The 23163-nt window shown below is 45.8% G+C and overlaps 2 protein-coding genes and 1 long non-coding RNA gene across 10 annotated transcripts in view; 1 reads left to right on the top strand and 2 right to left on the bottom strand.

Moving 5' to 3' along the window:
• Nucleotides 1–900: 900 nt before the first annotated feature.
• On the bottom strand, nucleotides 901–17924 carry commd10 (COMM domain containing 10). 2 transcript variants are annotated; one of them, XR_015497075.1, is made up of 8 exons: nucleotides 17809–17904; nucleotides 17547–17637; nucleotides 16635–16742; nucleotides 16058–16213; nucleotides 11997–12110; nucleotides 1850–1909; nucleotides 1376–1485; nucleotides 901–1207 (listed from the first exon to the last, which is right to left on the bottom strand). XR_015497075.1 is itself a non-coding variant. In NM_001017895.1 (7 exon segments), coding segments are annotated over 7 exon segments (597 nt in total). In that variant the 5' UTR covers nucleotides 17838–17924; the 3' UTR covers nucleotides 1411–1446.
• A 5-nt stretch (nucleotides 17925–17929) lies between these two features.
• LOC147835471 (uncharacterized) lies at nucleotides 17930–19653 on the top strand. Its single transcript, XR_015497515.1, has 2 exons — nucleotides 17930–18995; nucleotides 19195–19653. It is a non-coding gene; the product is annotated as an uncharacterized LOC147835471 (long non-coding RNA).
• A 616-nt stretch (nucleotides 19654–20269) lies between these two features.
• ap3s1 (adaptor related protein complex 3 subunit sigma 1) overlaps nucleotides 20270–23163 on the bottom strand; it is a 16220-nt gene continuing 13326 nt past the window's right edge. For 2 of the 7 annotated variants that reach the window (XR_015497021.1, XR_015497020.1), the window contains exons 6-7: nucleotides 20387–20850; nucleotides 20270–20302 (exon numbers count right to left, since the gene is read on the bottom strand). Coding sequence is in view for 4 of the 7 variants with exons in the window: in XM_087263218.1 (XP_087119344.1) it covers nucleotides 20722–20850 (129 nt within the window). In the remaining 3 variants the exon portion in view is untranslated. 7 annotated transcript variants of the gene reach the window in all.

Raw genomic sequence — 23163 nt, 5'->3', positions numbered from 1 at the left:
ACTCAGGTAGGCTGTGGCGTTGATGCTCAATTGGTACTAATGGACCCAAAGAAAATCTCCCCCACACCATTACACCACCACCACCAGCCTGAACCGCTGATACAAGGCAGGATGATCCATGCTTTCATGCTGTTGAGCCGAGCATCTGAATGTGTGAGCAGAAATGGAGACTCATCAGAGCAGCAACGTTTCTCCAATCTTCTATTGTCCAGTTTTGGTGAGTCTGTGTGAATTGTAGCCTCAGTTTCCTGTTCTTAGCTGACAGGAGCGGCACCCGGTGTGCTCTTCTGCTGCTGTAGCCCATCCGCCTCAAGGTTGGACGTGTTGTGTGTTCAGAGATGCTCTTCTGCAGAGCTCGGTTGTAACGAGTGCTTATTTGAGTTACTGTTGCCTTTCTATCAGCTGGAACCAGTCTGGCCATTCTCCTCCGACCTCTGGCCTCTTCAACAAGGCATTTGCGCCCACAGAACTGCCGCTCACTGGATATTTACTCTTTGTCGGAGCATTCTCTGTAAACCCTAGAGATGGTTGTGCGTGAAAATCCCAGTAGATCAGCAGTTTCTGAAATACTCAGAGCAGCCCATCTGGAAGCAACAACCATGCCACGCTTAAAGTCACTTAAATCCCCTTTCTTCCCCATTCTGATGCTCGCTCTGAACTGCAGCAGATCCTCTTGACCATGTCTACATGCCTAAATGCAGTGAGCTGCTGCCCTGTGATTGGCTGATTAGACATTTGCGTTAACGAGCAGTTGGACAGGTGTACCTAATAAAGTGGCCGGTGAGTGTACATTTATAATACACAACAATAAATTCAGTCAAACAATAGTTTGTATATTGGACACATGTGAAACACGTTTTAATTCCTCCACAAGATCAGTGATGCACTCAGAAGCGTGTCAATAATTATGTGATGATGTTTATTTCAGAGCTTCAGGACAAATGTTTATATATTTTGTTGTATATAAAGCGGTCTTCAGCAGCGCATGATGATCACAGACACTACAGCTGAACCCAGGAGTAAAGGGATGTGAGACTGAGCTCATACACACTCTCCATTATTATTATTAGCTGATGTGTTTCTGTGTGACGCACACTTCAACAGCAGAGCAGGATGTAGAAAAGCACTCCTCACTCCAGCATGATCACACTGCACAGCTCTACTGCTGATCATCATGTCTGAGACTGCTTCATAATGAGCTGTGGAACTGTGTGTGTGTGTGTGTGTGTGTTATGTTCAGTTGTATAGTGTGTGACGCCTCGTCCTCCAGAACTGTGTGTTCTGCTGGTGTCTTATGGTCTCTCCATCTGCTCATGAGCTTCCCTGCGGCGCTACACACACACACACACACACACACACACACACACACACACACCTGCGGTCGGAGTGTGAATGAAGGACTTGAGCGTCAGAGTAAAGCAGCTTTAATGAATCCTCAACACTGATTCAAGCCAGCGAGTCCAGCTGAGTCTGAACCGTCTCCATCTGAAAACACACAAAACATGAGTATCTGAACACACACACACACGCACACACATGTTTGTTTTTGTGAAAAGTGGGGACATTACATAGGTTTCCATTCATTTTATACTGTCCAAACTGTATATTGTATTGCCCTCACCCCACCCCACCCCTAAACCCAACCATCACAGGAGACTGTGTCCAGCTTTACTCTCTGATTAAACTCATTCAGTGTGATTTATAAGCATTTTGAGAAATGAGGACGTCACCAATGTCCTCATATTTCACCTCCTTTTTGTAATACCTGTGTCATACCCATGTCATTATACAGATTTGTGTCCTGATATGTCACAAAAACACGCACACAGACGCACACAAACACACACACCTGATTGTAGAACTCCAGCAGATCCTGATGGCTGAACTCCAGGAATACGTCCTGCAGCCGCTGAAACACACACAGGAGAGCGTCAGGATAAAAGCTTCATCCATTATTCCTGTGAAAGCACTTTACTGAACACACACACACACACACACACACACACATGCTCAAAGATTCATGATCGTATCAATTAAATATCAATAACACACTCGCTGCTGGGGGAAAAGCAGAAAACTGAGAGACAGAGACGACGCTGAGAGATCTGGAGAAACACACGCACACACACACACACACACACACACACACACACACACAGTGTTATTTACAGCTGAAGTGTTTCAGTGAGTCTGTGTATTCTCCTCAACTGAATCTTCTGTTCAAATCACTGAAGCTTTAGCAGGAGGAGAGTGAACAAACATGACGCTGTGCTTGTGTGTGTGTGTGTGTGTGTGTGTGTGTGTGTTCTCCTGCTGACACTGGCTGCTGTTCAGTTCTGCATTGATAATCAAATATTGCTTGTTCCCTATAAAGCTGTAAACAACCCAGCTCCTGTTTATCTGACCCAGCTTCTGTCTCGCTACAACCCAACCGGCTCTTGAAGATCTCTAAACTCAGGGCTTCTGAATAGCAGAGTCCACTAAAGGAGGTCGAGCCGTCTCATTTATGGCTCCGTTTTGAATGTTTTTTGCAGCAGACAGGCGCACGTGGCTTTGGTTTGGTTAAAAGCAGAACGGCCGTGACATGCGCATGTCTCCATTTTGCTTGTTTGCTTGCGTGTCCATCTCAGAGTAACAGCCGTACACAACAGCAGCTTGATGACAGCAGCGTACCGGCGTTCAGAAGGGGGAGACGACGGTGTGAACACAAACCAGCCGTGAAGGTGGCAAAGGGGGCAAGGTAAGTGTGAACGCACCGTGAGGGCCCTTTACACGAATACATTTTAGAATGTAAATGATCCGCGTCCACACTGGCGATTCACCTAGCGCTTCTGAACAACTCTCCATACACACTACGCCATTGTAAATCACATGACCGCGCACACACACACACACACACTCTCTGGCATGCGCTGCAGCATGCTTCCAGGTGAGAGCTGTGCACATCAGACTGTTCATCAAGGATCTCCTGCTGGATCTAATCTCACTATATTTGTTAAACGTGATATTCAACTCACCTTGTTGTCTATATATCACAGCATATCCCCTCACTTTGGTCTTTTGAATCTATTCTTGCTCTCAGGTAACATGTTTAGGCAAAGATTAATGTAACCGCAGACACTGATTCTGCATATTGACTGATTGCTCGCCTTTATTTCCTATATTGTATAAATGTATTGTGTGTTATGTTGTTATAATGGCCATTATTGATTATTAAACTGATGATCAGCAGAAGAGAGGGTGTGTTTCATAGTTTTCACTGAGAATGAGAGGAGGCAGTGATGTAAGCGGCTCTGATTTGTTTTAAATATGCATGAACATGCCACTCATATAAACCTGCAGCTGCAGGACGCCTCAACATTCCTGCTGTCTGTTAATATCAACGTTAATATGGCAATGAGAATAGACAGTTCCTCATATCACGTCTTCATTGAATTGTTTAGACAGTGAAGCAGCGCAGCCTGCAGGGTGATGTGAATGAGGTTATACAGCACACTGCTCAAATCCTGCAGTGTCAGACGTGTCCCGAGCCCATGTGAAGCTTGCTAGAGAGCAGCTGGATGATCCAGAAGAGCGCTGGGGGAATCTCATGTGGTCAGATCAAACCAACATAGAAGATTTAGGTAAAAACTCAACATGTGGTGATTGGAGGAGAAAGAATGCGGAGCTGCATCTGAAGAACAGCACAGGTGGTGTGGAGCATGAGGGGGACATCACGCTGCAGGGCTGTTGATCTGCAAAGGGAGCAGGACGACTGATCTGAGCAAAGGACACTAAAGGAGAGGTGTTGAGTGAATCCTCCCTCCATCATTGAGGATGAAACATGGCTGGGTCTTTCAGCATGGCAGAGATACCAAACACACCACCAGCCAATGAAGCAACGGCCTGATGAGAAGCATTTCAAACACCTGGAGTGGCCTAGCCAGTGTCCAGATCTCAACCCCTTAGAAAATCTTTGGAGGGAGTTGAAAGTCCTTCGTCCCCAAAACATCACTGCTCTAGAGGAGATCTGCATGGGGAATGAGCCAGAACACCAGCACCAGTGTGTCATCGCCAGCAAACACTAGAGAACACCAGTGCTGAGATCAGCGTTCATCATCACCAAACACTCCTTTACCACCATCTCTAGCAAACACATTCAGTAAAGATGCTCCAGTGTGATGTACTGCGCTGCTTCCTCATTTCATGTCTCATGTAGAGGAGGATCTGATGAACACCACGGGCAGAACTCATGCTGTAACAGGCAGAACTCACACATCTGGGGCTGAACAAACACTGCTTTACCCCACTGCAAGTGTGTGACTGTGTGTGTGTTTGTGCATTTATGTGTTGTAAGTATGTATTTAAGTATATGTGTGTGTGTGTGTGTGTGTGTGTGTGTGTGTGTGTGTGTCTGCGGGCAGGAGCACGTCAGGCCACATTAATAGCGAGGACATTAATTAGACACAACATGATCATCCATAATTAAGAGTGTGAGAGGAGACGTCATCTTCAGCAGAGCCGCTGGAGGAGCCACAGCTCACACTGTATGTAGGACAGCACACGAGAAGAGTGCGCACACACACACACACACACACACACACACACACACACACTTCATCATGAGGAACATCAATCAGCCCCATCCCCACAGATCAAGAACATCCACATGTGTGTGTTTTGTGTGTGTGTGTGGTATGAAGGGTTAACTGTAGCCTCAGTGTGTGTGTGTGTGTTTTGACGTATCTAGGCTAACGCTAATGGCTCCTTGTGCTTTCAGAGCTGACAGCGAAAATCACAGTGCTGGGACGATTACTGTCACACACACACACACACACACACACAAACACACACAACTGAATCTCCACCCCAGACACACACACACAGACACACAAACATCCATTCATCTTCCTTCAGCTTAGTCCCTTTATTAATCAGGGGTCGCCACAGTGGAATGAACCAGCAACTTATCCAGCATGTTTTACACAGTGGATGCCCTTTCAGCTGCAACCCAGAACTGGGAAACACCCATACACACTCATTCACATACTCACTCATACACTACGGCCAGTGTAGTTGATCAGTTCCCCTATAGCGCATGTGTTTGGACTGTGGGGGAAACCGGAGCACCCGGAGGAAACCCACACCAACACAGGGAGAACATGCAAACTCCACACAGAAACACCAACTGACCCAGCCGAGACTCAAACCAGAGACCTGAGTGCTGTGAGGCGACAGTGCGACACACACACACACACACACACACACACACACACACACACACACACACACACACACACACACACACACACACACACACACACACACACACACTCTCTCTCTCCTCTCTAAAGCTCTTTATGGAGAAACTCAGCATGCAGCAGATTAAGATGAAAAATAAGAGCCAACAGATGATGACACACACACACACACACACTGTAATGACGGCTGAGTTTCAGAGCTTTACAGCAGAAGCAAAACACGGAAATAATCTGCTGTAAAAACCAAACACTGAGAGGAGGAGAGGAGCTCACACTGTGTGTGTGTGTGTGTGTGTGTGTGTGTGTGTGTGTGTGTGAAGTTCTGATTGGCTGATGGCCACAGTCACATGTCCAGCATTCCTGAATAATGAGCATCATGTGACCCCGATGTGTGTTTGCATCATTTAAATGCTGACACTCATGAACACACAACACTGACATCTGCTCACAAACACACACCATCATCATCAGCATTATCATCATCATCATCATCATCGACGGCTGCTTCTCACTCAGGGCTGCTGTTTATGCTAATGAGATAGAGAGATGGGCACTAGTGGGCGGGGCTTTAACCATCTGATGACACGTACAAAAGGAGAATGCCAATCACAGTGTTTCTGCATCAAGTCTGATTATAATAAACACAGTTCACTCATGATGAGCATAAGAGACTGCTGGAGATACTCACACACTGCTGACACACACACACACACACACACACACACAACTGGGGTTAAACCTCACATAAGTCATCTTTGCGTAATAGAGGCCCTTTAATGCATTTGAATCGGCTTTATTTAATCATTTAATTATTTGTTTGATTGTTGACTGTGTAAATCAGTGTTTCTCAACCATGTTCCTGAAGGTCCACCAGCACTGCATGCTTTAGATGTCTCCTCTGTCCGTCACCCATCACAGGTCTCTCAGTCTCTGCTGATGAGCTGATGATCTGAATCAGGTGTGTTTGGTTAAATGTGCAGGGCTGGTGCTCCTCCAGCATCATGGTTGAGAAGCACTGCTCTAAACTCTTTGGATGAGAAATAAACTGGTGTGGCCTAATGATCTAGTGAAGCTCAGGCTCTGTATTACAGCTCCTCTGAGCCGCCACTGCCTTTGATTGTGGTTTGTGGGCTGCTGAAGTGACCAATCACAGCAGTGGAAAAGGTGATCTGAACATCCTTTATGCAAATGCTGTGGGCGTGCTTTATGCAAATGAGCAACCTCAGGCATGCAGAGATCCGAAACTGATTAACATCAGAAAGAGTTGGAGAACAGATTCAAGTGTGTGTGTGTGTGTGTGAATATGCATAATCTGCTCCTGAAGCCTCAGATGTGTTCGGCTCATTAACTGGTTTGTTTAGTAAAGGTGCGGTGAGCGGGTCGAGCTGCTGTTCCTGGATCAGACTGAACCACATCCTCTGCTTTGCTTAAACCCGGAGCACAGGCCCTGCATTCTGCTGCGTGTGTGTGTGTGTGTGTGTGTGTGTGTGTGTGTGTGTGCAGAAACAGCTCATTGTTCTATTGAGGTTCTTCTGTCCTGAAGATCTGAATGGAAGGAGGCCAAGAAGATTTTCACACGCTCAACACTGCGTACAGTACAGTACACACACACACACAAACACACGCACGCACGCACGCACACACACACACACATACACATACACACACTTTACCTATACTAGTGGAGGCCACACAGAATACACACTCACATGGACAAACAGACATACACTGATACTCACATTCACACACAAACTCCCACCAAACACACAAAACACAGACAGACACACACATATATAGACACACACATGCACTAACACAATCAAACATTCTCTCTCTTACTGTCTCACAAACACACACACACACACGCGCACACACACACACACACACACACACACACACAGTTCTGAGTGAATCATCTTCATCATCTCCTCCTCATCATCATCCCTCTCCTGTTTCTCCATGAGCTTCAGCAAAGAGTGGCAGAGTTGCTTTACCCCTGTCAGCTCCGTTACACATCTGGGATGCGATGGATTCGGGAAACGGCAAATCAACAAACGATGCTTGTAACGACGCAACTTGCGACTTTAGTTGGCTAATGATGGATTTTGGAAACACACCGCTGAACATCAGTGCTGCTATTCAAACACAATATCAGCAGTGATTACAGCTGAAGCCCTTGGTGGAGACGCTGGAGACAGCAGGAGCATTATACACACACACACACACACACACACACACACACACACACATCTCCAGAGCAACACCAGAGCCGGGACTGTTTCTCACTGAGATTACGACTACTCAAGTACCAGCATGCATTGTGGCCTCACTGAAACACATCCAGATCTCCACTCCAATGCATGAACGTGTGTGTGTGTGTGTGTGTGTGTGTGTGTGTGTGTGGAGCTGAATAAACATGCACAAACCCAGAGTAAAGCTGTGTTCAGGTCCAGAGAGAAAACAACCAGATAATACTGCATTCCCTGACAGAAGACGCGGCTCAGTGTAAAGTCTAATATTCTGATCTTTCAGTGTCAGATTATTCTGCTCCTCATGGTCAGATTATTCTGCTCCTCATGGTCAGGTTATTCTCCTCATGGTCAGGTTATTCTGCTCCTCATGGTCAGATTATTCTGCTCCTCATGGTCAGGTTATTCTCCTCATGGTCAGGTTATTCTGCTCCTCATGGTCAGATTATTCTGCTCCTCATGGTCAGGTTATTCTCCTCATGGTCAGGTTATTCTCCTCATGGTCAGATTATTCTCCTCATGGTCCGGTTATTCTCCTCATGGTCAGGTTATTCTCCTCATGGTCAGATTATTCTCCTCATGGTCCGGTTATTCTCCTCATGGTCAGGTTATTCTCCTCATGGTCAGGTTATTCTGCTCCTCATGGTCAGATTATTCTGCTCCTCATGGTCAGGTTATTCTCTTCATGGTCAGGTTATTCTCCTCATGGTCAGATTATTCTCCTCATGGTCAGATTATTCTGCTCCTCATGGTCAGGTTATTCTCCTCATGGTCAGGTTATTCTGCTCCTCATGGTCAGATTATTCTGCTCCTCATGGTCAGATTATTCTCCTCATGGTCAGATTATTCTGCTCCTCATGGTCAGGTTATTCTCCTCATGGTCAGGTTATTCTGCTCCTCATGGTCAGATTATTCTGCTCCTCATGGTCAGGTTATTCTCCTCATGGTCAGGTTATTCTGCTCCTCATGGTCAGATTATTCTGCTCCTCATGGTCAGGTTATTCTCCTCATGGTCAGGTTATTCTGCTCCTCATGGTCAGATTATTCTGCTCCTCATGGTCAGATTATTCTCCTCATGGTCAGATTATTCTCCTCATGGTCAGGTTATTCTCCTCATGGTCAGGTTATTCTGCTTGTTTTGATGAGAGACTCTCTTCACTCTGACTCATCATTTCTGAACACAGCACTGTATTTACACATGTCTTGAAAAAGCTTCTCGATGTCAGAGTTTGAGTTATTTGCTCTAGAAAAGAGACGGAGGCTCAGAGTAAGTAAATGTGTTCGTGTTGTAGTTCTGTAGGTAGTTTAGTGATTTCAGCCTGTCCCACAATGCCGTGCGGTGGCCTGATTAGCTCAGGCGTGTCTGTGATTATCACAGGAGTGTTGGAGTGTTTCTCCATCTGCTGTTTACTGATGTTCAGAGGAGTTTCTGACACGTCCTGCGGGATCCTGAAGCGCCGCTGGATCACACACAGCAGCAGAAACTAGGCCAAACAGCACAGATATATATTTATTTATCTCTATATATCAGATACTGACGATCAGCACAAGATCCTTCAGGAACACAGCTACTGTTTTCCAGCACACGGCTGACAACAGGACGAACCCAAACCCAAACCCACAGCTGGACTCGTTCAGGAGTGACTTTAGGATCATTAGAGCATCAAATATGAGGGAAGGGTTATTTCCAGAACCTGTGCCTTCACTGTTCCTCAGCGCTCAATGATCATCTCATTCATTCATTTTCTATTCGGCTTAGTTCCTTTATTAATCAGGGGTCACCACAGCGGAATGAACCACCAACTACTCCAACATATGTTTAACACAGCATATCCCCTTCCAGCTGCAACCCAGTACTGAGAAATACCCATACACACTCTTGCATGTGTTTGGACTGAGGAGGAAACCGGAGCACCCGGTGGAAACCCACGCCAACACGGGGAGAACATGCATGAAGATAGCGCTGTCGTGTTCCTCCATACTCCCGGAATCAGCCCGAGCGGACGCAGAAGCCTGAACAACAGCTCTCGTGCTTATGTTTGTGTTTGTGTGTGAGTGTGTGTGTGTAGAAGAGGCTCTGCAGAAACGCTGTTCTCACTGTGTATGAATGAGGGAACAGCACTGATCTGAGAACAGCAGGAGTGTTTGAGCACAGAGCAGAGTGTGATGGTCCTGATGGGCTGTGTTATATAAGAGCTTCTGGCTTCTGTGGGCACACACAGGTAAACAGCTCCAGCAGCGCTTCAGACGCTCAATAATAGATGATCTGCCTGAACACTGATCAACAGAACACACACGCGCACGCACACGCACACGCACACACACACACACACACACACACACACTCCATTCATGTGGTACTGTCTGGATCAGACCCAGAGGAACAGCACATCTCAGAACATCAGAGGCAGAACTCTGTTCCAGCACCAGTTGAGGCTCTGTGTGTGCTGCAGCGACACCACAGCGCTCTGATGGAGAACACAGCTGCGCTTCCCATGATGCAGTGCACCGCTGACTGACGCAGATGCACACATGCACGCACGCACACACACACACAGACAGACACACACACACACACACACACACACACACACAGAGACACACACACAGACACACACATGCATGTCCACACGCAAACAAACTTAAAACACACACGCACACACTCACAAACAGACATGCAGGTGAACATGGGCACAAACACACACATGTATGCGCACACACACACTCAAACACACATTTCACACGCACACACACACACAATGTGTGTGTGTGTGTGAAACATGACAAAAACATGACAGAAGACATTAGCATAAGACAGAGACAAACAGAGGATGATGGAGAATAACAACAGCTGAAGACCACGACAGAGGAGAACTACTGTAGCAGAACCAGTGTGTGTGTGTGTGTGTGTGTGTGTGTGTGTGTGTGTGTGTGTGAGAGAGAGAGAGAAAGAGACTCAAAGTCTATTCACAGAGACAGAAGCCTGCTGACGGTCACCTAGACACTGATCTGGACACATGAAGCATGAGAAAACACACACACACACACACACACACACAAACACACACACAGTCAAATGCACACACATACACACATACGTACACACTGTAACTCAAAAGTTTTAACAAGTGTGAGTGTGTGTGTGTGTGTGTGTGTGTGTGTGTGTGTGTGTGTGTGCGTGTGTGTGTAAGTGTGTGTGTGTAGATGATGTCTTCACGAGCAGTGTTTCCCAGCATTCCCAGCGTTCCCACCAAACATGTTCAGAACAAAAAGAGGCTTGATTCAGTGGAATGCTGACGCTCCTGCAGCGGCCCCTCGCTGAACCCCCGCCAGACACACACACACACACACACACAATGATGAGCCGCCACGGTAAACAATCACACACAAACAGGCTCAAGAGACTGACACACACACACACACACACACACACACACATACAAAAGATACAGGCATGCACACACACAGGTACACACAGTCTCTCTCTCTCTCTCTCTCTCTCACACACACACACACACTGTGGGGTTCCTAACTGAATGAATCGCTGATGATGAGTGAATCAGAGTCACCTGCGGGCCCCGGAGTGAATCATCTGTGCTGCTGCTGCCCCCTGCTGGCCCTGCACACTCCTGCATGACGCGTGTTAATGACTGGATCAGGGGTGGCCAACCATGTTCCTGGAGAGCCACCTTCCTGCAACCCATATCATTCCTGCAACCCATTCCTTGCTACCCATATCAGACACACCTGAACCAATAATAAGGACCTGAACACCACCTGATCATTACAGGCAGGTGTGTCTGATATGGGTTCCATCTGAAACCTGCAGGAAGGTGGCTCTCCAGGAACAGGGTTGGCCACCCCTGGACTAGATGATCATCAGCGGCTGTGTTCTGCTGTCTGACACACTGCAACCCAGTATTGGGAAACCCCCATACTCACTCATACACTACAGCCAGTGTAGTTGATCAGTTCCCCTATAGCGCATGTGTTTGGACTGTGGGGGAAACCGGAGCACCCGGAGGAAACCCACACCAACACGGGGAGAACATGCAAACTCCACACAGTAACACCAACTGACCCAGCCGAGACTCAAACCAGAGACCTGAGTGCTGTGAGGGGATTGTGCTAACCACTGAGCCACCATGATGCCCTCATCTATTGATCATCACTGATGGATGCAGCAGAATATCCTGAAGTGTGTGTGTGTGTGTGTGTGTGTGTGAACGAGCCCCGCAGCTCAACCACAGGCGGAGTACTGTCTCTACTGTCACACACACACACAGAGAGAGAGAGAGAGAGAGAGAGAGAGAGAGAGAGAGAGAGAGAGAGAGAGAGAGAGAGAGAGAGAGAGAGAGAGAGAGCTCTATATGTGCAGACACAGCACCACCACCTGTCTGTCTAAGGAAGTGCAGCTCCTCAAACACACAAACACATCTTTTCCTCAAACACACACCCTTCGTCTCCTCAAACACACACACACACACACACACACACACACACACACCTCGCTGTGGTCTTCTGCTCGGAGCCCCAGGTTGAGGACGGCGTGCGGCGCTTTCAGGCGACTCTCATCTGATCGAGCCATCTGAAGATTGAGCTGCCAGCTGACCCGATCCAGCTGAAACACACACACACACACACATCAGCACTGGTGCGCGTGCACACACACTGTTTCAGACGGTCAGATGAGACTCTGTGCTGATGCGAGTAATAGGCATGGGCTGATGACCGTGTTCTGCTTCACCGTTCCTCAGGTATGAGTGAGACTTTTATTGATTTACGTTTAGTATTTTAGCACAGCAGCATCTCCAGCAGGAAACATCTGCAAAGATGCTGCTTAAACTAAAGAAATCAGTGTGTTAGACACTAATGAACACCGCAGATGTCAATATTTCATTTGGATTATTCAGCCGGACATGTTCACTGCTCCACAATACAATAAATGTTTCCCAAATCTAAACAGATTGTGTTGAAAGAGGGGAAAGGTTTAGTTTGTACCCAGATATTTAAAAAGAAGATATTGTAGAGCAGCGAGCACACACACAATACTGCCATACTCATATCCAAATGATCCTACCGCCACAATCATATACCGGCCCATGCCTAGCGAGTAATGCCTGTCCTTTAACAGCTGCTGTACAGGTGACTCTGACATCACTGATCTCTGAGTTCTGAAGAGTCACGCTCCAGTAAAAGTACCATGACTCGCCTAACACTGATGTGCACTAGAGTAAAAGTACCTGTAGTGAATATCACTCAGAGTATGAGTAAACAGTAGACCATTCACAAGTACTCAAGAGTAGTGAGTATTGCATGTATAAAGCTGATGTGTTTACATGTCATTTGTGCACGTGCGTGTGTGTGTGTGTGTGCGTGTGTGTGTGTGTGTGTGTGTGTGTGTGTGTGTAAACGTCACATTCTGTAGTGCATCTAGTGATTGTCCAGCAGGCACACAACGTCAGAACACGTTAACATTAGGCTAGATTTAGCTTGTGATGTCAGGTGACCAAAATTCCAGGTCTAGCCGACATATAAGGACAGCGTTATCTTGATGTCCAATAATGACGCTGATATTTGGTTGATTTTAGGTTAGAAAGTGACCAAAATCCAACATCGAGCCAACATCATATTGACAGCACATACTGACATTTATTCATCTCATATGGCCACCAAAATCCAACATCTGATAGACGTCATAGTGGCAACGTCCACACAACACTAAGCTGTAACATCATTAGGCGTTGATATTTGGTTGGTTTTAGGTTGGACGTTGACCTGACATCGAGTTCTAACATCAACCTGATTGTCATTTCCAAACAAAATGCAGCGTCTCCATTATGTTGGGGTACAGCGTCAATCTGACGTCATGTTGAGGTCTGGTGCCTGCTGGGTGTTGAAGGCTGTTTGGGTCATCATACAGTAAACATCCATCATCAGTGACCTGCATCTACACAGTCTCTGGGTCAGTGCATGTACAGATTTTTGACATCTTTTTGGACACTTTTAATGCTTCTAAACAGTTTGCTGCATTTATAAAGCGCCCTGTGTTGAGCTACTGCATTATGATGAGCTTTACCACACTGGACGGGAATCACAGGACTATTTTCTCCTGTCTATGGGGGATTAGAGAAATCAAAGGAGTGACTGCAGGCTGAAGGACAGATACTGCACTAAACATGGACTCAAGGGAGAGTAAAAGTACACATCTATAAAACTACTCCGTTCCAGTCATCTGAGTGTTGGTACTCAGTTACTCTACACCACTGTGCTGTCAGTGGATCCTCATCCTTCATCAGCACTGAGCTGAGCTGAGCTAGAGGAGTTAGAGTAATGCACAACACTGTAATATCTGCTGGATCATCAGTGAGTGGATCAGCGTCTCCATCAGTGCTGCACAGTAGAGCATCTCCTCCTCACACACTAGAGCAGACTGTGCGAGACATTGAGGGAATAATATGATTAACATCAGCTCCACATCTAACCATCAGGCACCTGTAGAGTTTATGTGTTCCAGTAAAACAGACACAGATAAAGTGGAGCGGCTGCGTTTAAAACTGATGACAGTGAACGAATGAAAGTCAAACCGGCGAGCTTCATCAGCTGGATGCCCTTCTGGGTCTTTCACTTACTCTGAAGACACTCCTGACGTACACTCACTACACTTTGCGCCAGTGAAATTGGACAAACTTGGGGGGCGAGTCCTAAATGTTTGAAAACCCCTGCACCAGAGGTGAAGAGGAAGTGAAGCAGCAGTGATGGAGCTGCTGTAATGAAGCACTGAAGTAACCCTTTCACTCCATATCTCCGTGTGTGTGTGTGTGTGTGTGTGTGTGTGTGTGTGTGTGTGTGTGTGTGTGTGTGTGTGTGTGTGTGTGTGTGTGTTTGTGTTAGGGCTGGACGATAAGGCAAAAATTTATATCATGATATATTTCTTAATTTCGGTTAATATGATGAAATGCCGATATCGATATGGAGAATATTAAAAACAGAGGGAAAAATGACCCAGAGCGCACACAATAGATGACTGTACCTGCAAATCTCTGCAAACTGAATATGCAAAGTGAAACTTTTTGTTTTTTAAATAAAAACAATACAGAACAATGATGTTCACTTTTTATTTGTATTAGCCTTTACAAGCAAGACGTGAAATAAACTAGTAAATAACTAAAACTCTCAGACTCGGCTCATTTACTTATAGAAATAATACATAGACAGTTCATGAAGGTTAGCTTGACCAACGTGAACAGAAACTTTTATCAGTGTTTTTTTGTGTATATGCTGAATATTTAATCAAAATAATACAGAAATCTTACAATTATGACATTCACATTGTAAAAAAACATAGAAAAAGATTAATAATTATAATAATAAAAAAAATCTAAGAGAGTACAGGCTATATTCATATCTGCCAAAGAAAAGAGAAACCCCCTTTAAGTGTTCGATCTGACTATTCATATTTGTGTGAAATTACCCAATTAAAAGGTTTAACATAAAATATTTCTTATATATTATATAGTCTATTCATATAGACTAATGTTTTATATTATTTTATACAACACATTCTCATTATTTGACAGATTTAATACCTCTACTAATCTCATTCTCTCTATTTCATCAGATTATAATAATAATATAATCAGATTATAATCACCAGATTCCTGATAAATCTGTCTGTGAAATTTCATGTTGTAAGTTTGCGCGAGTGCTGTAAACCAGCATGTAGCGAGCTTGTGTGTGTGTGTGTGTGTGTGTGTGTGTGTTAATTTGGCCGTTTATGCACAGATCGAGTTATGTATGTGCGTGTGTATGTGTGTGTGTATGCAGTATGCATCTAGTGTATATGTATATGCGCACGTTTCATACGTGTTTTGAACATTGGGCAGAATAGGTTTATATGGGTGTATATTGATAAGCGAAGTTTGATTTAAATCCTACACGGCGCCTCTAGCCATCTGTTCATATCCTTCTTTTCTGACTCTGCTGATTTCGCTGTTGGGAAGGTGGACGGCTTAAACCTTCAGGATGCCTCATCTTCTGGCTCTCAGTAAGTTCTCTCAGGGGGAACAGGTTTGATGTGTTCCCGCTGCTGGTCGGCATCTCTCCCGCACATTTTGCAGAGCACCGAAACTATACGTTTATCGAAAATTAAAAAGCCGAACCAGTTCCACACCACTGCACTGCTCTTTCCCCTGTCAGAAACTAATTCGTCTGCATTCTTACTTCTGCAAGCTTGCTCATTCACTTCTGTATTCAGGGCACACTTTCTGCGACAGAGCTGACCAACTGCTGTGCTGAGCGCCGGTAGCGTGTCTGTGATGTCACTTGTGTGATGACGTACATCACGCTCTTTCTGACGGCTGAGCACTGACCGTCACTCAGTGACATATGGCACAATGTAGAAGATCTTATAGATATAATAAAATACAGACACGCAAATGTCGAAATACCAGAACTCACATCACCGTTATTGAAAACAATTCTATCACGATATATATTGATATCGAATTATTGTCCAGCCCTAGTGTGTGTGTGTGTGTGTGTGTGTGTGTGTGTGTGTGTGTTCACCTTCATGGGGGCGAATATCCCCAGTCTGATCTTCTCCAGCAGGTCTGCAGCGTCGGCGGCCCACATCTGGCTGAACACCTCTGCTTTCTGCGGCGAGATGCAGATGTTCTCCAGCTGCTGTCGGAGTGACGCCGGCTTCACATTATGATACGCCGCCTGCAGACAGCATCACAGCATTACAGCAGGACACACACACACACACACACACACACACACACACACACACACACACACACTCCTCCTGCTCAGGGGCCGCTCACACTAACAGCCATCTTCCATCATCTACTCGCTCCTCACTTAGTTTCTGTCTGCTTGAACAACAAAAGAAGATATTTTGAGGAATGTTGGACACCGGTGACCATTGACTTGCTTATGTTTTTCCTACTGTAGAAGTCAGTGGTTACCGGTCTTCAACATTCTTCAAAATATCTTCTTTTGTTGTTTAACAGAGGAAAGACTCAAAGTTCTGGAAGAATTATTGATTAAACCCAAGTCTGCGCTCTATAATAACTGATGATCTGCAGCAGATGATCACACACACACACACACACACACACACACACACACACACACACACCTGCTCCAGGATGAAGGAGACAGTTTCCAGCAGCAGTTGCAGTGTGTGACGCTCCAGAGACAGAGCAGACTGAAGCTTCTCCTCCTCCTCCTGACTGAAGGAGCGCTCCTGCGCACACACACACACACACACACACACACACACACACACACATTATACACACTAATATCACACACATTATACACACAAATATTATAATATACACAAATATTTCACACTTACAAACACACACATTATACACACAAACATCACACACGCATTTTACACACAAATATTACACACACACACAAATATTACACACACACACACATTATACACACATATATTATACACAAATATCTCACTCACACACACACACACACACACACACACACACACATTATACACAAATATCACTCAATCACACACACACACACACACACACATTAAACACAAATATCACTCACTCTCTCACACACACACACACACACACACAAACATAATACACAACTATCACACACACACACAAATATTACACACACACACACATTATACACACATATATTATACACAAATATCTCACTCACACACACACACACACACACACACATTATACACAAATATCACTCAATCACACACACACACACACACACACACACACACTACACACAAATATCACTCACTCACTCACTCACACACACACACACACACACACACATTAAACACAAATATCACTCACTCTCTCACACACACACACACACACAAACATAATACACAACTATCACACACACACACACACAAACATTATACACAACTATCACTCTCTCACACACACACACACACACACACACACAAACATTATACACAACTATCACACACACACACACACACACACACACACAAACATTATACACAACTATCACACACACACACCTTGAGATGGAGCTTCTGCAGGATGCGGGTCAGTAATCTGGAGAATTTGCTGTTGTCGATGGAGTTGATGTGAGTGACGGCTGCTTTAATGCTGCAGAACACACACACACACACACACACACACACACACACACACACACACGAGCTGATGATGACTAGAGCTGTGATTATTGATTATTGACAGATGTTATTGAGGTGGCGTGTTTGACTGTGCCTCAGTCTCCCCATCAGCACACACACACACACTGTCAGCGCACTTTACCTCGGTGTTTCCGGGATTATGGAGCTCATCTTCTCTTCGGTAGGTCCGTTTGTTTTATTTTCGTGTCCAGAAACAGTCACTTCCTACCGCTCAGTCATATGACGCGTGACGCCAGCACGTCGCCCCGCCCTCCGTACAGCGTAATAACGGTAAATATGTGCGACGCAAATGTTAAAATACGAAAAAATAAACAGATTATAGAACTTGACGAGCAAATAGTTCCCATGGCCATCGCATTTCCTGCCTATTTTTGGCGCGCTGAAGCTGGCAGCGGGAAAACCGAGCGGAGTTCACCTCATTCAGACAGAAAACAGGAGGAGGAGTACACAAGTGTGCTGTATCACTGGATAAACTACTGTACTGGAACACCGCCACATTAAGCTATTATTCGATAAAGAGTCGTTTGTTTGTCTGTATGTTCCGCCTCAGGACTCAACTAGATAACAGAGTTAACTGAGCTTTCATGCACATGAGGGATATAAAACCTGCACTGCTACTATTCCTGATATAAGTGAAGAGAGGTCTGTGTTAGAGTAACAGCACTATTTACACTTCAGACATAAGAATAGAGTATTGGCTATCGAGATCTACACTCACCAGCCACTTTATTAGGTACACCTCTCCATCTGTTAACGCAAATTTGTAATCAGCCAATCACATGGCAGCAGCTCACTGCATTTAGGCATGTAGACATGGTCAAGAGGATCTGCTGCAGGTCAGAGTGAGCATCAGAATGGGGAAGAAAGGGGATTTAAGAGACTTCCAACAGGGCATGCATGGCTGTTGCTGCCAGACGGGCTGCTCTGAGTATTTCAGTGGGCGCAAATGCCTTGTTGAAGAGGCCAGAGGTCAGAGGAGAATGGCCAGACTGGTTCCAGCTGATAGAAAGGCAACAGTAACTCAAATAAGCACTCGTCACAACCGAGCTCTCCAGAAGAGCATCTCTGAACACACAACACGGCCAACCTTGAGGCGGATGGGCTACAGCAGCAGAAGAGCACACCGGGTGCCGCTCCTGTCAGCTAAGAACAGGAAACTGAGGCTACAATTCACACAGACTCACCAAAACTGGACAATAGAAGATTGGAGAAACGTTGCTGCTCTGATGAGTCTCCATTTCTGCTCACACATTCAGATGCTCGGCTCAGACAACATGAAAGCATGGATCATCCTGCCTTGTATCAGCGGTTCAGGCTGGTGGTGGTGGTGTAATGGTGTGGGGGAGATTTTCTTTGGGTCCATTAGTACCAATTGAGCATCAACGCCACAGCCTACCTGAGTATTGCTGCTGACCATGTCCATCCCTTTATGAGCACAGTGTCTCCATCTTCTGATGGCTACTTCCAGCAGGATAACGCAGCATGTCATAAAGCTCAATCATCTCAGACTGGTGTCTTGAACATGACGATGAGTTCACTGTACTCAAATGGCCTCCACAGTCACCAGAGCTCAATCCAATAGAGCAGCTTTGGGATGTGGTGGAACGGGAGATTGACATCATGGATGTGCAGCCGACAAATCTGCAGCAACTGTGTGATGCTATCATGACAACATGGAGCAAAATCTCTGAGGAATATTTCCAGCAGCTTGCTGAATCTCTGACACCAAAAAGGGGTCCGACCTGGTATTTGTCAGGTGTACCTAATAAAGTGGCCAGTGAGTGTGTGTCATTTGGAAACTGAATAAGCTTTTATTAATGTATAGTTGGTAATATCAGCACAACATTTGATCAAGATAAAACTAGTAGAGTTCTAAATCTAAATGTACAGAAACTCTGGCCACGCTGCTCTCATGGCCATCTATATTACTAATCAACAATGATGTTTTAATAAAGAAAGGAAATTATATTCAATATTCTGATGACTTTAATTAAAAATATGTCTAACAGAGTCTAATTAATCATGTCTAACAGAAGAGCTAGATTATTCTGCTCCTCATGGTCAGATTATTCTCCTCATGGTCAGATTATTCTCCTCATGGTCAGGTTATTCTCCTCATGGTCAGGTTATTCTCCTCATGGTCAGGTTATTCTGCTCCTCATGGTCAGATTATTCTCCTCATGGTCAGATAATTCTCCTCATGGTCAGATTATTCTCCTCATGGTCAGATAATTCTCCTCATGGTCAGATTATTCTCCTCATGGTCAGGTTATTCTCCTCATGGTCAGGTTATTCTCCTCATGGTCAGGTTATTCTGCTCCTCATGGTCAGGTTATTCTCCTCATGGTCAGATTATTCTCCTCATGGTCAGATTATTCTCCTCATGGTCAGATTATTCTCCTCATGGTCAGGTTATTCTCCTCATGGTCAGGTTATTCTCCTCATGGTCAGGTTATTCTGCTTGTTTAATGGACGTTCTCTTCACTCAGTATTTCTGAACACAGCACTGTATTTCTGCTCGTCTACAAGATGCTTCCTGATTTCGGAGTTTGTAGATATTGATCAAACAGCAGACGACAGACTTGGAGAAGAAAATAATTTGATACTTTATTCTGCTGCAAAAGGAAAAACATGCGGCACTTAAAAACCAAAGCGAAGCGGCCGGCGTAAGAAAGAGGACAAACCATATATAAATATACCTTCAGTACATACAGCTACATCAGACACACACGTACAGCATCAGGGAGAGCTTTCCAGTCTGGAATGTTTGATAGGCATGATGTTCAGAGCGCCTCACGCACACACGCACGCACACACACACACACACACACACACACACACACACACACACACACAAACACACACCTCCAACACTGCAGTGAGTGAGACACACACAGGGGACAGAAGAATCAAATAAATACTTCATTTACAGTCATCACACAGTGCCTTCGTCATCTGTGCAGTAACACACAGCCTAGTAAACACACACACACACACACACACACACACACACACACACACACCGCAGTGTTTACTATTTAAAAGACGGCAGGTTTGGCACTTTGATGCTGATGTCCCCGATGTTGATGTTTTTGGGCATCTCTGGGAGGTTCATGTTCTTGACGGCCGATACGGCGCGTGCTGGAGCTCCAGCAATCCCGGCCTGCACACACACACACACTTGGTTAAACACACATACACACTCAGACAGACACTCACAGCTCTGCACATGCAGCATTCAGCAGACGCACACACAGAAGCAGAAACAGAGGAAACACAAACCCTGCAGACCGCGCACACACACACACACACACACACACGTCATTGAATGATCACTGTGTTAACCCAGCTTAGGCCACTGATCAAATCCAATTAGGCACAGATGCGGTGTGTGGATTGAGGTGTGCGCTGCAGGCGGTGTGTGTTCAGGGCTCTGCGGGGGTCTACATCACAGCAGGGTTTGTGTGATCGCACAACATCCACACACACACACACACACACACACACTGACAACAAACACTGCACAGGTAAACACCAACCGACTGACCGACCGCAGACTAACAGTCCAACAGAGACTCTGAGCGTGTGAGCGTGTGTGTGTGTGTGTGTGTGTGTGTGTGTGTTTAACAGCAGAGCAGACAGTGTTCAGTCAGTGTTTACCTGCCGCGTATTCAGCTGGAGCAATGCATGATGGGACACACACTGAACAGGACAGATGAGAGAACTACTTACCACAGTATGTGTGTGTGTGTGTGTGTGTGTACGCTAGGGCTCTACTGCTGTCTACAGTGATGTACACAATACTCACACACACATCTGCTCTTTCTAGCCTGTGAGCCTGAGGACCAGCATCCCTCAGCTGATCTGAGAACAGTGTGTGTGTGTGTGTGTGTGTAGTGCAGGTGAATGCTGGTCCTCAGACACACACCTGTGTGACAGTGCTGGCGTGTGTGTTCTGCAGTACCTGCGTCTACCTGTCCTGTCTGGGACACTGAAAGATAAAGGTCTGCAGAGAGAGAGAAACGCACAGATCTGGAGACAGTCAGGAGAGAGTGAAGAGAACATTACAGAGATCAAGATCACACACACACACACACACACACACACACACACATACACTCACACAAGCACACACTCACACACACACTTACACAAGCACACACTCACACGCACACTTACACAAGCACACACTCACACACACACACTCACACACACACACACACACTTACACACACTCACACATACACACACACACACACACACACACACACTCACACTCACACGCACACTTACACAAGCACACACTCACACACACACACACTCACACGCACACTTACACAAGCACACACACACTCGCACACACACACACTCGCACTTACACACACACACTCTCACACACACACACACACACACACACACACTCACACACACACACACACATACACTTACACACACACTTACACAAGCACACACACACACACTCACACACACATACACACTCACACACACATTCACACACACACACACACACACAGATCTGGAGACAGTCAGGAGAGAGTGAAGAGAACATTACAGAGATCAAGATCACACACACACACACACACACACACACTCACACTCACACGCACACTTACACAAGCACACACTCACACACACACACTCACACGCACACACACACTCGCACACACACACACTCGCACTTACACACACACACTCTCACACACACACACACACACACACACACACACACACACTCACACACACACACACACATACACTTACACACACACTTACACAAGCACACACTCACACACACACACTCACACACACATACACACTCACACACACATTCACACACACACACACACACACAGATCTGGAGACAGTCAGGAGAGAGTGAAGAGAACATTACAGAGATCAAGATCACACACACACACACACACACACTCGCACGCACGCACACTTACACAAGCACACACTCGCGCACACACACACTCGCGCGCACGCACACACACACTTACACAAGCACACACACACTTACACAAGCACACACTCGCGCACACACACACTCGCATGCACACACTCGCACGCACACACACACGCGCACACTCACAGATCTGGAGACAGTCAGGAGAGAGTGAAGAGAACATTAGAGAGATCAAGATCTCACACACACACACACACACACACACACACACACACACACACACACAGAGCTGACTAGGGCTGTGCGATTAATGGAATGGTGATCGTGATGTGAAATGTTACGGTTAGGGCTACTCGTGAGAGGCTGCAATATGAAATGTGTGTGTGTGTGTGTGTGTGTGTGTGTGTGTGTGTGTGTGTGTGTGTGTGTGTGTGTGTGTTATTAAATCTCCCCTGCTCAAAGTGAGCGTGTGACCTCCGTCTGTGTGTGTGACAGCCTTACTAGCCAACTGAGTGAACACACTTTCATTCTGCACAACCAAACCATGCG

Source organism: Danio rerio, chromosome 8 (assembly GCF_052040795.2).
Source record: "Danio rerio strain M-AB ecotype USA chromosome 8, GRCz13ab, whole genome shotgun sequence".
NCBI classification, from domain to species: Eukaryota; Metazoa; Chordata; class Actinopteri; order Cypriniformes; family Danionidae; genus Danio; species Danio rerio.
Note: the sequence above shows the minus strand (reverse complement) of the source record. Positions and strands in the feature narration are given on the sequence as shown.